The sequence below is a fragment of the Thermobia domestica genome, chromosome 11 (genome assembly GCF_964235325.1).
Source record: "Thermobia domestica chromosome 11, izTheDome1.hap1.1, whole genome shotgun sequence".
In the NCBI taxonomy this organism is placed as follows: Eukaryota; Metazoa; Arthropoda; class Insecta; order Zygentoma; family Lepismatidae; genus Thermobia; species Thermobia domestica.
The window spans coordinates 256,325,293-256,342,994 of NC_137464.1; the positions used below are offsets into that span (position 1 = coordinate 256,325,293).

Consider the following 17,702-nt stretch of genomic DNA (forward strand, 5'->3'; position numbering starts at 1 on the left):
AAAAATTTAAAAACACAAGTATATTAGGAAAATAGTAACTGGTATGGCAATTGAGAACCTGATTGAAAAACATCCCAAGTCATTTTTTTTTTTTTTCGTATTTTCAGTGTTTTTATTCCTCGGCATCTGTGCTCTCCAAGGGCTATTCACTTCCATAATATTACATCCAATTTTACTTTTAATACAAAATAATTGGAGCTCAATAGATTAACTTGGAACGTTTTTGTATTCAGGTGAATCACATCGCTGTAACAGAAACCTTTATTTATTTATTTATTTATTTATTTATTTATTTATTTATTTATTTAGCCCTATTTTACATGGCGAAGATAAGGCTAATCATGCTTTGTCTCCCACTTGACCATGCAATACAATAGTATGATTAGTAACAATAATAATAATAAAATATATATAAAACACTCCTAATCATACACACACACTCACTCACACACACACACACACACACACACACACACACACACACACGCATCGCATCACATGCACACATAGATTACTTAGATTACTACAGATAACCACATAATATAGTCACATACATTTAGTGAACAAAAGAAAAAGTAGGAGGTGTAAAAATCAGCATTTTTTTTTTCAGATATTAGTAAGCCTTGATAGACTTATGGAGGATCTGCTCAACCGACTTCTTACATAGGTTGATTGACTGAGATTGTCTTGTATTGGATGGAAGGTCATTCCACGCACGGATCGTGGATGCAAAGAACGCATTCGAGTAGAATTTTGACGAATGTAGAGGAAGAGGAAGGAGTTTATTTACACCTGATCTTGTATTGTGATGGTGGTGAGCATTTAGTGGTTGCAAACGTTGAAATAAGTAGGAAGGTTGTTGAAAGTGCGAAGTCTTAAAGTGAAGTGTGAGTTGATGCAAATAACGTCTATCAGAAAGTTTCAAAAGGCCCAGCTTTCTGTATTATGGAGTTAAATGATTTGATCGTTCGAGATTATAAGCAAACCGTATACAGGCATTTTGGATACATTGCAAACGGTACGCTAATTCTTCATTTAAGTCTGATAGAGCTACATCACAATATTCAAGGTGAGGAAGCATTAGATATTTTACAAGTAGTAGCTTTGTTTCGGTGGGTAGAATTTTCTTTAGCCTAGTGAGTGAATGCAAATACCAGAACGCTTTCTTACATACAGCGTTAATGTGAAGTTTCCACCCAAGGGATTGTTCTATTATTACACCAAGATTTGTAACAGTTTCAGAAAATGGAATAATTGTTTCATTTATCTCTACTGTTGGTATATTCGAACGGTGCATTTATATAAGTCGCTTAGAGGAGACACAAATGTACTTCGATTTAAGTGGATTTATGGTTAACCCATTTTAATTTTACCACAAGTAAATGCGATGTAAATCGTCATTCATTTGTTGAATTGAATTGTTCTAGTTTTCGGGTTGACCTGAGGTATATTTGAAAATATTCTACGTATAGGTGATACTTACAGTATTGTAAGACAGAAGGAAGGTCGTTAATGTATAGACAGAATAAGTGAGGGCCAAGGACACTTCCTTGAGGGACGCCGTGAGAGATTCCGCAGTGCAGAAGAAGTATCGGCTACGGTTACAAATTGCTTCCATCCCTGTAGATAATTTTTTACCCATTTCACAGCACCATTGGAGAAGTTAAATTTCGTCGCCAATTTATGGAAGAGAATCTTATGTACAATTGATTGAAAAGCTTTAGAGAAATCTAGTAGAACAAGAATAGTTACTTGCTTTCTATCTATTGCTAGTTTAATGTCGTCAGTGACAAGTAACAGCTGTAGCACTAGTGTGGTACTTTCTGAAGTCTGATTGAAATGGATAAAAAAAATTGTCTTTCATTAGATGGGTTCGAATTTGATCACTAACAATGTATTCTAATGCCTTTGAAAGAGCAGGTAAAATACTAATTGACCGAAAATCATTAATATTGGTGATATTACTTGTTTTGGAGAACGCTAGGATTTCAGCTGTTTTCCAAGCAGATGGAAAAGTGCCGCTCATAAGAGAATGGTTTAAAATATTAGTGATAGGATTTAGTATAAAAGGCAAAATTTTTTAAATAAATTTAATACTACTTTGGTCAGCTCCAGTAGCATTTGATTTTATTCTATTGATGGCCTTCATGACTATTAGAGGACTGACACCTTCAAAGGAAAAAACGCTTTCTGTACATTCTGGACTCTCGTCATATGTAATTTATTAAGATCATCTACAATAAATTTATTGTTAGCCATATTTTGTTTCCTACTGCTCTTGATCCCTAATATATTTAACTTTTCCCACAAAATTTTCGAGTTACCAGTGTTGTTTGCTAGATTCGAACAAATTTCATTTTGCTTTCCTAATTAAGTGTGCACATCTATTTCGTAAGATTTTATATATTTTTAAAACAGTTGTCAGCCTGTACTGGATTATCTTTACGAGATTTAATGACTGGGAAAAAAAAATCGGCTACACTGCATTATTTGACCTTAGTCGCAAACACCGAGAAACCCAGAATAATTCGATGATGCCAACCCGCGGGGAAAATCCCATTTTGTGGGATTTTTAAACTATTTTTAAAAAGGGATTAAGGGAATTTTTACCAAAATACGCAGCATATATGGGACTTTCCATATATTTATTTCATCGATACCAACAAAATTCTCTGTGAGCGGGAAGTAGACTAATGATGCTTGAATAAACGTTAAATCAGTGCTAATTGTCAAATTTTGTTATTGGAAAGTGCATGTTAATGTGAAAATGAATTATGCAGAAATTTGTGAATCTATTTTTTTTTTTTTTTAAAAAAAAAGCAACAAGGAACTTTAGTTGTACTCTGAAGTTTAAAAGAGAATCAGTGGCGTAACTAAAAGTTTGGGGGAACTCCCGTAAACAGCGTGAAGTGAGCCCCTTCTCTACGTCCCACTTCACGATTTGGGGGGACCCTGAAAGCTTAGGGCCCTCCGCAATAAGAGGTCTGCGGGGCCCTTATTTACGCCCCCAAAGAGAATCATAAACGGAAGAAAGTAAATTATCAAACGAGAAATAGCCAACTTCTAGAACATCTCTACAAAATTAACTGGAGAGCCTAGTTTCATAACGTTCAGTAGTATATTATAGGACAAAAAGCCTGATGGAAGTTCTAAATTCTGATAATAAAATGTATTTTTTTCCTCAACAATTTCAATAGTTCCTTTTAATTAAGGAAAATACTTATTAGGAATTTAGAAGATCGGAATTTATTAAAAACTTATTCAAATATTGAAAACAGTAAATGATTTATAGTAGTTCCAATTTTCATATTTTATAAATTTTGAAAATTTTCTAATTATTATAACGCGTGAGAAATTAAGAAGCAAAATGGGAATTTCTGTCTCTCGAGATGGGGTTCTATAAGGTTCCACGTTGGGACCACTGTGTTAATTGCCTCTCAGACATTTAATAACAACATTATTGACACCTTTTGAAGTCTGTGCGGCAATACTTTTTTGGTGTGGTGTTTGATTTTTGTGCATTTTTATACGTAATATTGCAATCTTAACAATATTATAATACAATCACAATTGTATTATTTCAGGATTTTCTCGGAAGAGAAGAGGTAAAAGTCTCCGGTATAAGCAAAAAATTTACGGTTTTTCATTAGTATATTAAAATGGAACCTGCTAGTAGTAGGCCCCCCGTTATGCCCGAATGACTCATCCTCACTCTCTTTTATGACCGGGAGGACCATAGTATGTACCTCTATTAGTATTGGGTGTCTATGTCGTTCCCTTTTATGGGTAAAAAATTGCCAAAAATTCAAATTTCGGGGGTTTTTGACCTAATTTATCCCCTTTGATGAGGTGTTATTACCTTATATAGTTATATGGGCGTATACAGGGGTCCATTCCCTTTCATAACATATGTGTATATTAATGCACCCCTTGAAAAATTTGGGAGGGGTACCTTGGCCCACCCCTTAAATTTTGGAAATTGACCAATTTAAACATTGGGTATTATAGTACAGGACCCTAATATGTATTATGATAAATTTGGGTGGTCCACCTCGTTCCCTTCTAGGGGTACAAAATTGCCAAAATATAAACGTAAGTAATACGTTGTACCACGTGTTTGGTTTCGACCTAAGTTATCCCCTTGGATGAGGTCCTATTACCTTATATGGTTATATGGGCGTATACAGGGGTCCATTCCCTTTCATAACATATGGGTATATTGGTGCACCCCTTTAAAATTTTGGAGGGGTACCTTGGCCCACCACCTAAATTTTGGAAATTGCCCAATTTAAACATTGGGTATTATAGTACAGGACCCTAATATGTATCATGATAAATTTGGGTGGTCCACCTCGTCCCCTTTTAGGGGTACAAAATTACCAAAGTATAAACGTAAGCAATACGTTATACCACGTGTTTGGTTTTGACCTAATTTATCCCCTTGGATGAGGTGTTATTATCCTATATGGTTATATGGGCGTATACAGGGGTCCATTCCCTTTCATAAGACATAGGTATATTAATACACCCCCGGGAGGGGTACCTTGGCCCACCCCCTTAAATTTTGGAAATTGCCAAATCTAAAAATTGGGTGTGGTAGCCTAGGACCATAGTATGTACCTCTATCAGTATTCGGGGGTCTATGTCGTTCCCTTTCATGTGTAAAAAATTGCCAAAAATTCAAATTTCGGGGGTTTTTGACCTAATTTATCCCCTTTGATGAGGTGTTATTACCCTATATGGTTATATGGGCGTATACAGGGGTCCATTAGCTTTTATAACATATGGGTATATTAATGCACCCCGGGAGGGGTACCTTGGCCCACCCCTTAAATTTTGGAAATTGCCCAATTTAAACATTTGGTATTATAGTACTGGACCCTAACATGTATTATGATAAATTTGGGTGGTCCACCTCGTTCCCTTTTAGGGGTACACAATTTCCAAAATATAAACGTAAGCAATACGTTATACCACGTGTTTGGTTTTTGACCTAATTTATCTCCTTGGATGAGGTCCTATTACCTTATATGGTTATATGGTTATGTATAGGGGTTTATTTCCTTTCATAAGACATAGGTACATTTGTGCACTCTGGGAGAGGTACCTTGGCCCACCCCTTAAATTTTGGAAATTGCCCAATTTAAACATTTGGTATTATAGTACTGGACCCTAACATGTATTATGATAAATTTGGGTGGTCCACCTCGTTCCCTTTTAGGGGTACAAAATTGCCAAAATATAAACGTAAGCAATACGTTATACCACGTGTTTGGTATTTTGGCCCAATTTATCCCGTTTGATGTAGTCTTATTACCTTATATGGTTATATGGTTATATAGTTATGTATAATGGTTTATTCCCTATCATAAGACATAGGTACATTTGTGCACCCTTTAAAAATTTGGGAGGGGTACCTTGGCCACCCCTTAAATTTTAGAAATTGCTCATTTTATATATTGGGTATTATAGTACTGGACCCTAACATGTATTACTATAAATTTGGGTGGTTCATCTCGTTCCCTTTCATGGGTACGAAATTGCCAAATTTTAGTAAAACCACGTGTTTCGTTTTTGACCTAATTTATTCCCTTGGATGAGGTCCTATTACCTTATATGGTTATATGGTCATGTATAGGGGTCTATTTCTTATCATAAGACATAGGTACATTGATGCACCCCGGGAGGGGTACCAATGCCAACCCCCTTAAATTTTGGAAATTTTTCAATTTAAGCATTCGCTATCATAGTACATGACCTCAATATGTATCATGATAAATTTGGGTGGTCCACCTTGTTCCCTTTCATGGGTAAAAAAATTGCCAAAATATAAACATAATCAATATGTTGTATCACGTGTTTGGTTTTTGGCCCAATTTATTCCGTTTGATGTGATCTTATTACCGTATATGGTTATATGGTCATGTATATAGGTTCATTTCCTATCATAAGACATGGGTACATTGATGCACCCTTTAAAATTTGGGAGGGGTATCTTGGCTCATCCACTCAGTTTTAGAAATTGTTTAATATAAGCATTTGGTATCTTCGTACAGGTCTTCAAATATGTACCACTATAAATTTGGATGGTCCACATCGTTCCCTTTCATGGGTAAAGAACTACCAAAAATCAAATTTCGGAGGTTATTGACCCCTTTGATAAGTATTTAGCACGTTATACGGTTTATTACCTTTATATGTTTATGTGCCCTTTTAAATTTGGGAATTATCAGATAACAAAATTCGGTAAACGTTTTCTAGGACCATTGTAGATGTTGGTGTTCCTCTTATGGCCAAATATTCAAAATTTAAAGGTTATTGACCGGCTTTATTATTGAATAACTACAGGATTTACTACTTTTTCATAAGACACAGGTGCATTTGTGTACCAATCTTAAATTTTGGGAGGGGTACATTTCTTATTGTCATATCAATAATTGGTAATTGTTCTTAAAATTGGATAGTATCTCATTCATTGGGTAAATCATTATGATCACGTGATCAGTTATTGACCTATGATGGGATTAGGAGTCCAGGACATTGGTACATTTAAACTTTGTAGGATAATTTGAGAATTGTCAAATGAAATTGCGTCATTGGTATTGATTATTACAGCCAAATATAAACGTAAGCAATGCGATGTACCACGTGATTGACCTTGATGAGGTAGTGTACAGGGATACATAGCTAACCTTATTGAATCTTATGACTCATAGTCTTAAGGGAATACATGCTACAACACTGGCAAAGTTATTGTTGATGCAATTTGATTGGTTGATCACTATCTTTCGTGCAATCTGATTGGCTGATCACTATCTTTCGTGCAATCTGATTGGTTGCTGATTTTCAAATCTTTGCTGCATTCAGTTTTAAGTTTTGTTTAACATTTAAAAATCTTGGTTTCGTTCAACATTTTGCACTCACTGATAAATATGATCAAAACCGTTTATTTGTTAATCGAATAGTTAAAAACCGGATAAAGTTTGACGGTTAACCGTGAAACGTGAAATTTTTTAGTTTGAAAATTTTTTGTTTGAAAGTTTTTGTTTGAAAACTCTTGTTTCAAATTTGTGTTTGAATTTTTTTGTTTCAGAATTTTGTTTGAAATTTATGTTTCAAAATTTTTTGTTTGAAAATTTTTAATTTTTTGTTGGAAAAATTTTATTTGAAAATTTTGTTTAAAATTTTTTCTTCGAAATTTTTGTTTTGAAATATTTCCTTTCCAATTTTTTTGTTTAATTTTTTTTTGTTTCGAATTTTTTTTCAAAATTTTGTTTGAAAAGTTTTTTCGTTTTAAAATTTTGTTTGAATTTTTCGTTTCCAAATTTTTTCGTTTCAAAAATTTTGTTTCAAAGTTTGGTTTGACATTTTTAAAAGTTTGTGTTAGATACACCATGTTGCGAGGGACATGCAATGTACTCTTTTTACGTAAGAGCACCATCTTCTCTTCGAGGACTGTACGCAGCACCACTTCATGATTTGAGCCTAATGATTTGACTATGGTCACATTTAGCTCATCATGAAAATAATCGTTCATTTGGTCGATTCGTGAACATAATATTTGCCATTCTTCACAGGTCAGTTGTACACCAAATTGTTCTGCTTTGCCCAATCGAATCACAGGTTCAAATGTTCTAGCACTGATACCAATCATCACATGTTTTGTTTGAAATATATTTATTGGATAATAGCTTGCGAAGATGAACTCTTTATCGTTAGAAGTACACATCTTTCCTCCTGAAAAGCACTTGCTCAAATGATTTCGTGGGATGATAGTGTATTGGTTGATTTATAGTTATTGCTGACGCCATTGGAAAGGAATGTGCTGACGTTTGAATTCATGGTTTCATCACAGTTGCTGACGTCATGCTGACCAACCAAATTCATACAACTATGTCTGATGTGCTGACGTTTGAATTCATGATTTCATCACAATTGCTGACGAATCTGGCTGTGTACTAAATTTAAATCGATGACTTCGACCCAAGAATCCTTTGTAACATAAAGATACAGATCCAGTATTTAAGAAACGCAGCAGTTCTTCTTGTTTTGATGCTTCCATGGGAAAATATCTTGCTGGTAAAATTATATTCTTATCATTTTCAAGCTTCACTACGATCCTTAATCCAAACTTTGTAGGGATCATTTGGCTAGCTAAGATTCTATAAGGTACATTCTGTTGTAAATCAGTAATCTTGGTAAATGATTTCATCACATCACGTGTGTTTAGAAACTGCAGACAAGTAGCCATGATGACGTTATCGTGAATACTAACTCGAACGATACTTATATATGATCCAAACTGATGACGTTGCATTATCATGTTCTGACGTGTACTATTGCACCACAATGTTGCCAGAGGTTTTAGTTCTAACAGTTCCGGTTCTTTACTAATGAGTCCCACAAACTTGGGCAATTTCCAAAATTTAAGGTGTGGGCCAAGGTACCTCTCCCAGAGTGCACAAATGTACCTATGTCTTATGAAAGGAAATAAACCCCTATACATAACCATATAACCATATAAGGTAATAGGACCTCATCCAAGGAGATAAATTAGGTCAAAAACCAAACACGTGGTATAACGTATTGCTTACGTTTATATTTTGGAAATTGTGTACCCCTAAAAGGGAACGAGGTGGACCACCCAAATTTATCATAATACATGTTAGGGTCCAGTACTATAATACCAAATGTTTAAATTGGGCAATTTCCAAAATTTAAGGGGTGGGCCAAGGTACCCCTCCCGGGGTGCATTAATATACCCATATGTTATAAAAGCTAATGGACCCCTGTATACGCCCATATAACCATATAGGGTAATAACACCTCATCAAAGGGGATAAATTAGGTCAAAAACCCCCGAAATTTGAATTTTTGGCAATTTTTTACACATGAAAGGGAACGACATAGACCCCCGAATACTGATAGAGGTACATACTATGGTCCTAGGCTACCACACCCAATTTTTAGATTTGGCAATTTCCAAAATTTAAGGGGGTGGGCCAAGGTACCCCTCCCGGGGGTGTATTAATATACCTATGTCTTATGAAAGGGAATGGACCCCTGTATACGCCCATATAACCATATAGGATAATAACACCTCATCCAAGGGGATAAATTAGGTCAAAACCAAACACGTGGTATAACGTATTGCTTACGTTTATACTTTGGTAATTTTGTACCCCTAAAAGGGGACGAGGTCGACCACCCAAATTTATCATGATACATATTAGGGTCCTGTACTATAATACCCAATGTTTAAATTGGGCAATTTCCAAAATTTAGGTGGTGGGCCAAGGTACCCCTCCAAAATTTTAAAGGGGTGCACCAATATACCCATATGTTATGAAAGGGAATGGACCCCTGTATACGCCCATATAACCATATAAGGTAATAGGACCTCATCCAAGGGGATAACTTAGGTCGAAACCAAACACGTGGTACAACGTATTACTTACGTTTATATTTTGGCAATTTTGTACCCCTAGAAGGGAACGAGGTGGACCACCCAAATTTATCATAATACATATTAGGGTCCTGTACTATAATACCCAATGTTTAAATTGGTCAATTTCCAAAATTTAAGGGGTGGGCCAAGGTACCCCTCCCAAATTTTTCAAGGGGTGCATTAATATACACATATGTTATGAAAGGGAATGGACCCCTGTATACGCCCATATAACTATATAAGGTAATAACACCTCATCAAAGGGGATAAATTAGGTCAAAAACCCCCGAAATTTGAATTTTTGGCAATTTTTTACGCATAAAAGGGAACGACATAGACACCCAATACTAATAGAGGTACATACTATGGTCCTATGCTACCATACCCAATTTTTAGATTTGGCAATTTCCAAAAATTTAAGGGGGGTGGTCCTATGTACCCCTGCCAAAATTTAGGGGGTGGGCCATGGTACCCCTGCCAAAATTAAGAGGGGGTGGTCCTATGTCCCCCTAGGTCATTGACCTTTCACCCCGGTCATAAAAGAGAGTGAGGATGAGTCATTCGGGCATAACGGGGGGCCTACTACTCTGCTATTCATACATTGAGCATGTAACGGTACTTAACAAAAAAAAATATTTCAAATTGAGAACTTGAATTGAAAAACTATCCCAAACCCACAGGCATCTATATACGTATATTTTCAATTGAAATGTCTGTTTCACTTTCAGGACAACAAATTAATAGGGCAAACCACGAAAAGGCACTTTCAAACAAAAAACATTCAATATATATTGTTCCTCCAGAAAAAAATACTCCAGTAAACTTGAGATGTTCATCAATTCAGGTCTTCAATTGTAGAATATCTCTAAGTGTGTTGCCTAAAACAAAACATATTGATTTATTGAGCTTACCTTCTTGTCGTCGAGATCTGGCAATACTCCAGCAGGTGGGTTGCTTGTGAAAGGTGCTTTAAGGGTGCCATTTTGTGCGTACGTAAGTAGCAGCCTCATGTAATGGTTTCGGAGTTTCAAATTCTCAACATCACGCTGTTGCTTCTTCAATTTCGTTATCCAATTTTGAGCAGTCATCCTTTCTAGAGTAATAATAATGATAATAATAATAACAATAATATTTATTAGAATCAGGAATTAACAGACAATATGTTCAATTGCAATTTCTACTACACAAAATTGCATCTATTATAAATAAATATATCACATATGCATTAAACAACAAACCATTTAACATAACATAAATTAAACATGAAAATAAAATAATAATATAAAAACTATCGAAAAACACTTTGAATAGCGAATGTCCTTTTCTTTTGATAGTTGAAGTATATACATCGTATTTAATATAAGGTAAAGCAGGGAGAGATAGCTCGGTAGGAGAGATTGCCCGAAGGCTAGAGGGCAAGGAAGGACAGAGGCTGGCTAATGAAAAGAACGAACAGAAAATTGGAACTACGCAAATAGTGTGTCAGTTCATTTCATGTGTCGATATAAGAACTTCGCTGAGAAATATGATCCACATTTTGCATGAGTGAACAAAATAAGTACCGGTACTTACATTTTCACAAGCGTTAGATATAAATTGACAGGAAAGGTTTGATGTCAGATAATCAAGAAATTAATTAATAAATTAGCTCAATGTCAAAACTAGCTTTTTTACGTAGCTTACCGTCATCTGGAAAATTCCTTTGACGTATACAGGTGTGTGTCTCTCTTACCCACATTAGAAAAATTCATGCAATCATGAAGTAGGAGATATGGCGCAGTACATTCATTGAATGCAATAATAGGAGAGATTGCGCACCTGTGATAAATAATATATTGTCCGTGTCCGCCAAAGTGAGGGAGAGGGAGGGTGATGACAAGATATGCGATAACTACATGCAGGGCCGGATTTAGGGGGGTGCAAAGGAGTACATGCACTCCCTTCACTGTAAATATACACTATCTAAAATGAGAACCTAGCAGTGAAAAAGCAACATTCTCCGAAACTTTCTGCTGTTATATGTAGGTTTGAGGCTTAAAAGAAAACTTAGTTTTGCAAAAGCAATAGTTTAAGTCGATTTTCTGAAGATTGAAGGAAAAGGAGTCACTGAACAAAGTCATATTCCTCATTCACACCACAGATGCCTAAAGGCATTTAAAAACTTAAAAATTTAAATCAAATGTAGTGGTAGTTATTGGTGCACAGCCCATATAGAAATCCTGCCGTGACTACATGTTATTTCTGTGTGTGTGTTTATTTCAAGATTGTTTCAGAAGTTAAGTAAATATCTATTACAAGGTGGTATGTTATTTTTGTAGCATAGTTTATAATTATGTTTTAATAGTACCAATATTAAATAAAGAATCCTACAATAGCTGAGTTGAGTTGAGTTGATTTTGAGTTTAACGTCCCGTTCAGCAGCGAGGCTATATGAGACGTGGACCTACTGATTAACGTGGAATCCGAACCACATGAGCTCCCACCGGGAATCGAACCCGGGTCTCCCACGCCAAGGCGCGTATGCTAACCTCTTAGCCACGAAGGAGCTCAATCCTGCAATAGCATACAAATGTTCGCTTTAAAATTTGTTATGTTTTACTCATAGTACATATTTTCTTCATCATATCAGGTTGATTCTGTAGCATCACGATTTCAACTATTCATAATCGCAAAATATTGTGAGATTGCGAAAGATAGAGACAATCAATCATATCAATAATCGCAAGTGTGTTATTGTACAGGGTGTTTTATCCAAAAAGTCATGATTTCTGGCGGCTACAAAATTTATTTGAATAATAACATAGTAATACATGTATGTAAATACACAGTAAACAAAGTATAAACTTTGTTTCACAATTTGTTTTTGTTGTGTTTCAGATTGCATAGTCCAGTATAATAATGGCGGACCCTAGACTTATGTTGCAGCAGATGATCTCATTGGTGACTTGGTTCATTGAATCACGCTTCCTTGTTGGTGTCCAACGACGAGTCCTACTCATTGTGCATGGGCACCAACCACGAAGTCCATATGGCGTTGTATTGATCAGTGCAATAAGACTGGTAATGTTACAGGACTTCGAAGAGAGGGATCCAGACCAACTGTGCGTACAGAACAGCGTATTGCAGTAGTGCGAGCATCTGTTGTGAATAGTTCGATTTAAAATCTCAGCGACGTTTGACAGCAGCAAACGCAATGTCCGTAACATCATGTTGGCGTATTCTGCGAAAAGACCTGCAAATGTTTCCCTACAAAATGCAGATGCTTCAAAAATTAACAGACATTGCAAAAAGAAGGCGTCTGCATTTTACAAATCAGTTCAGTGCGTTAACTGCTGATGACCCGGACATTATTGAAAACTTGTGGTGTACAAACAAATGCTTACTTTTATCTGTCAGGTGAAGTAAACAAACAAAATGTAACATTTTGGGCAACAGAAAACCTACATGAAATGGCAGACTCACCTCTACATCCGGAAAAGGTTTTGGCTTGGTGTGCTGTATCAAAACGTGGCATAATTGCAACTTCTTCTTTGATGGCTATGTCACATCAGAAAATTGTTTGGAAATGATTGAGTATTACTTCTATCTTGGCCTTCGGCAATGGTTCCAGCAGGATGAGGCTAAACCGCGTACAACAGAATCTGTCCTTAATTTCCTTCATACAAATTCCGCAATCGTGTGATCTGTAATCTCTATCCATGATTTTTTGGGGGGGAGGGAGGGACAAGCTTAGAGTGCCCTCCATGTGGTTCAGACATTAACCCTGGTATTTTTTTTTTTTTATGCGCGTTAACTCAATCAGGAGCTATTCAAGCTTAAACCCCATCTTGAAATGAATTAGGAGCAAACATTGAGCAGTGTATGGCAGTGGTTAGTCATGTCACCCTTGGTAAGGTTTTTGATAACATATACATCAGAGTCAGGGAAGTATCCAATCGTCAGGATGGACACTTCGAACATGTGTTACGTTAAACTTTAGTCTTTCCCTTATCGTATCATGTAAATTTCTCTTACTATGGTTATTAACAAAATACGTTATTGCACTTCAAAATCATTTCATTGAAACACCATTTACACAAGGTACTCAACAATTAGGCACGATTTACCTTATAAGTTTTTGTTTCCCCCGTAAAACGATTTCTTTTGTTCTATTAAATAACAGAAATAATAGTTATGGTCACCTCTACAATACTTTTATAAGCTTTTTTTTTTATGTATTTAGAGAAACTGATTTTCTCATATATTGTTAACAACTCAATGTAAATCAGTATTCAGACATAAATTGCAGCAGGTTGCACTTCTATCTCCTACCTAGCCGGCTCCCCACTTTATTTAAGAATAATTTTGTAGCATCTTAGCTTTCGTTTGTCAATACCATTTCAATCATATGAAAATTTTGCTTGATCGTGATAAACTGATGTCAGTAACAAGCTACTGTAAACTAAAGAAGATACTGATGTCAATAACACAAGCTATTGTGAACTAATAAAAGTAGAATATACTGATGTCAGGAAAAGAAATTACTGGTAACTGATAAAAGCAGAGTATATAGATATCAGAAACAGAAGCTACTGTGAACTAATAAAAGAGCAAGATATACTTATATCAGGAACAGAAACTACTATGAACTAATAAAAGCAAGATATATCAGGAACAGAAACTATTATGAACTAATAAAAGCAAGATATACTTGTGTCAGGAACAGAAGCTACTGTGAACTAATAAAAGCAAGATATATATATCAGGAACAGAAACTACTGTGAACTAAGAAAATCAGAATATACTGATGTGAGGAATAGAAGCTACTGTGGACTAATAAAAGTAAAATATACTGATGTCAGAGACAGAACCTACTATGAACTAATAAAAACAGCATGTAGTGATGTCAGGAATAGAAACTACTGTGAACTAATAAAAGAAGAATATACTGATGTCAGGAATAAAATCTACTGTAAACTAATAAAAGCGGAATATACTGATGTCAGGAAAAGAAACTACTAGCAATTGATAAAAGCAGAATATACAAATGTCAGGAACAGAAGCGACTGTGAACTAATAAATGCAAGATATACTGATGTCAGGAATAGAAACTACTGTGAACTAATAAAAGAAGAATATATTTATGTCAGGAATAAAATCTATTGTAAACTAATAAAAGCGGAATATAGTGATGTCAGGAAAAGAAACTACTGGCAACTGATAAAAGCAGAGTATACTGATGTCAGCAACAGAAGCTACTGTGAACTAATAAATGCAAGATATACTGATGTCAGGAATATAAACTACTGTGAACTAATAAAAGCAGAATATATTGATATCAGGAATAGAATATAGATACTGTAAACTAATAAAAGCAGAATACACTGATGTCAGGAACTACTGTGAAATAATAAAAGGAAGACACCAAGTGATTGTAAATATTGATATGACCTTGATATCTGATATTGATATGAGTTTTTGAACGTATAAAAAAGGATGTGGGAATATTAACAAATGGAAAATCTTCATTAAAATGGAATTGAAAGGCAACGAAGATTTGTGTAATATAATTGGTTCATTGGGTTTGATTTAAACGTTTCTTCTAGCATTGATGCAATATAATACGAGGACCTACATCTTAACGTGAGGTGCCAATTACATAATTTTCCAGCGGGTATTGTAATATACTTTTTGAGTTGTAAGTATAGCATTTATTTTTTTAGTGAATCTGTCCTAGTGTCCAATTAAAATTATCCTGTGTTACTAACAAGGAAAGTACTTGGGTTCGAACGAGTGAATACGGATAAAAAGGAAAGCATGTATATTGTTAACACCCCGGAAGCAAACAGTGATGTCCGTTTTTCCGCAAGGTAGTGTAAACATCCGCAAGAGCAGGGCAAAGTAGAGCACGTGCCATAACTATAGAGTGTCTATAAAATCTAACCCCGGACCATTTTTGCGGAAAAGGGTTGGTTTGATGGAAAAACACGTTTTAAATGAAAAAGTTGTGTTCCAGGGTCCCCCGGAGAGTCCCAGACAGGATCCAACCATTTTTTTCAAATGGTGAGGTAGGTCAAGTAGTATATCGTTGGAAAGATATTGTGAAAATAAACTAGATGGAGCAAGTCCCGATTCTCTACGTTCACCCTGTACAAAACGATAGACAGTCAAATGTCAACACAGTTGTCATGGAGTCTGTGACCACCATTTTGCACAGGGTGCGCATACAGACTAGGGAATTATTGCAGCTGGTTTATTTTCACAATACCTTTCCAACGATATACTACTTGACCCCTTTACCATTTGAAAATTGTGAGGTGGACCCTGTTTGGGACCCAGGAGCAATACATTTTCGTTCAACATGTGTGTCTCTAAAAATAATGGGATACGTGTGCTCCAATTTTTCCATCCACCCAACCCGCAAAAATGTCACGGGTCAGACTTCATAGACGCTCTGTAGTTATGGCAGGTGTTCTACTTTGCCCTGCTCTTGCGGACGTTTACATTATCTTACAGAAAAATTGACATCATTGTTTGCTTCCGGGGTGCTAATATTATACATGCTTTCCTTTTTCTGCGTAATCATCCGTTCGAGCCCAAGTACTTCCTTTGTAAGTGAAACTATATAATGTGTTTGTTATATGTAAATTCTGAATTATTACATAACTTCCTTCTTTTTTCATAAAAATCGCAAAATTCTTAACTTTTGCTTTCTGAAAAAATTTGGCAACACTACCAACAACACATTACGCCATTCTTAACAATATTGCTTAAATATAAAAGATGTTAACGCAATTTTTGAATTGTGTGCAAAATATTTATCTTTTTACTTCATTAAAACGAACTAATGGGTATGTTCTAAAAGATTTGGTAATAATATTAATAATAATATATTATTACTAAATGCTTATAACTCTTTTTTTTTTCTTACCTGATTGCTTAAGCCTTGCTTGCACTGTATTAAACAAGAAAACATCATAATCAAAGTTATTATTGAGTCGTTGTATCAAGTCAGTCGACATTTCTCCAATTTTATCGGTTTAAACAAATACTGAAAATAAGAGAACGGATTCAAATTTTTTGAAATTAATGGAAAATGAAAATCTTTGGTTAGCAATTTATTATACATAATCTAAATATCACAAGAATGAACTACTTCTGAATTTAATCTTTTTGAACAACAGTGTAAAAAAAAGTTAAGAGAGACAAACAACACTTTTGTTACAATGTAATGAATGACATTCCTTCTTCAATAAAAGAACGGAAAGACTCCTCGTCTGGTTCCTTTACATTTAGATGAGTCAAGTAACTTCATCACTTCCGCTGAATGCAAGGTTCCAAACATTAATAGTGGTGGGCACAAAAACCGGGTCCGGTTCGGTTTCCTTCAAAATCGGTTGTGGTTTTCTCCAAAACTGATTTCTATTTCTGGCCAGAATAGTAGGGATGCGCACGAGACAAGATTTGTGGCTGTCTCGTCTCAAAAATGTGCTGTAAATGTGATGTTTCGACTCGAAAAATGTATATTTCTCTATTGGAAGAGCCGTGTTTCGACTTGAATTTTGTCAGGAAAATCCTGTCTCTCCACTCGTCTCTTGCGCATCCCTACAGAATAGTGCTTCGTTTGTTATATTTTCAGCAGCCTATAACTTCAAAAGAAAGCATTTATGCACACAGGTCAGACTATACTTTTTGCCTTATCTTACTGTGAGGAATCACCTCCCAAGAGAGATACAGGGTGTAACAAAAAGGTACGGCAAATTTTCAAAGGGATTCCTTATGAGTAGACAAGCGAACGGTTCATATGACCTTATGTCGGAAAATGCATCGTTACAGAGTTACGGCCAGGGTGCGAATTACCGGGAGGGATGAGGGGGATTTTCCCCCTCAATCACATTTTGTTCCCCCCCAAAGAAGTTAGCTGAAGTATCCCCACCGGGGATGCTCGCTTTCCCCCTCAAACTATGCTTAGTATAACTCAAAATTTCACTGATTTTTGTTATTTCTTGTAAATTTAATCTTCTAGCTGTATTTCGAAATGATCGATGTAAACTGTTCAGTTTTGGTCATTTCTACTTACCACCTAATTACCCACTATTTTCAACGTTATTTAGTAGAACTATATTATTATGACTACGGTTGTTACTTGCAACTGTACCTTCGTACCCTTCAGTTCGTCATCGTTTGTGAATTTGAATGTACTAATTGCGTATAACAAAGCCACATTTAGATTTATAAATGTTCTTAGCGGTTGGCCAAGAAGAAGTAAACAAAT

At 35.5% G+C, this 17,702-nt stretch overlaps 1 protein-coding gene across 2 annotated transcripts in view; it reads right to left on the bottom strand.

Moving 5' to 3' along the window:
- Positions 1–17,702, bottom strand: part of LOC145663809 (uncharacterized) — a 38,115-nt gene that overhangs the window by 4,160 nt on the left and 16,253 nt on the right. For both annotated transcript variants that reach the window (XM_081729901.1, XM_081729900.1), the window contains exons 2-3: positions 16,359–16,478; positions 10,360–10,541 (exon numbers count right to left, since the gene is read on the bottom strand). In XM_081729901.1, the coding sequence (XP_081586027.1) occupies positions 10,360–10,541; positions 16,359–16,449 (273 nt within the window). In that variant the 5' untranslated portion in view covers positions 16,450–16,478. The remainder of the gene's footprint in view (positions 1–10,359; positions 10,542–16,358; positions 16,479–17,702) is intronic.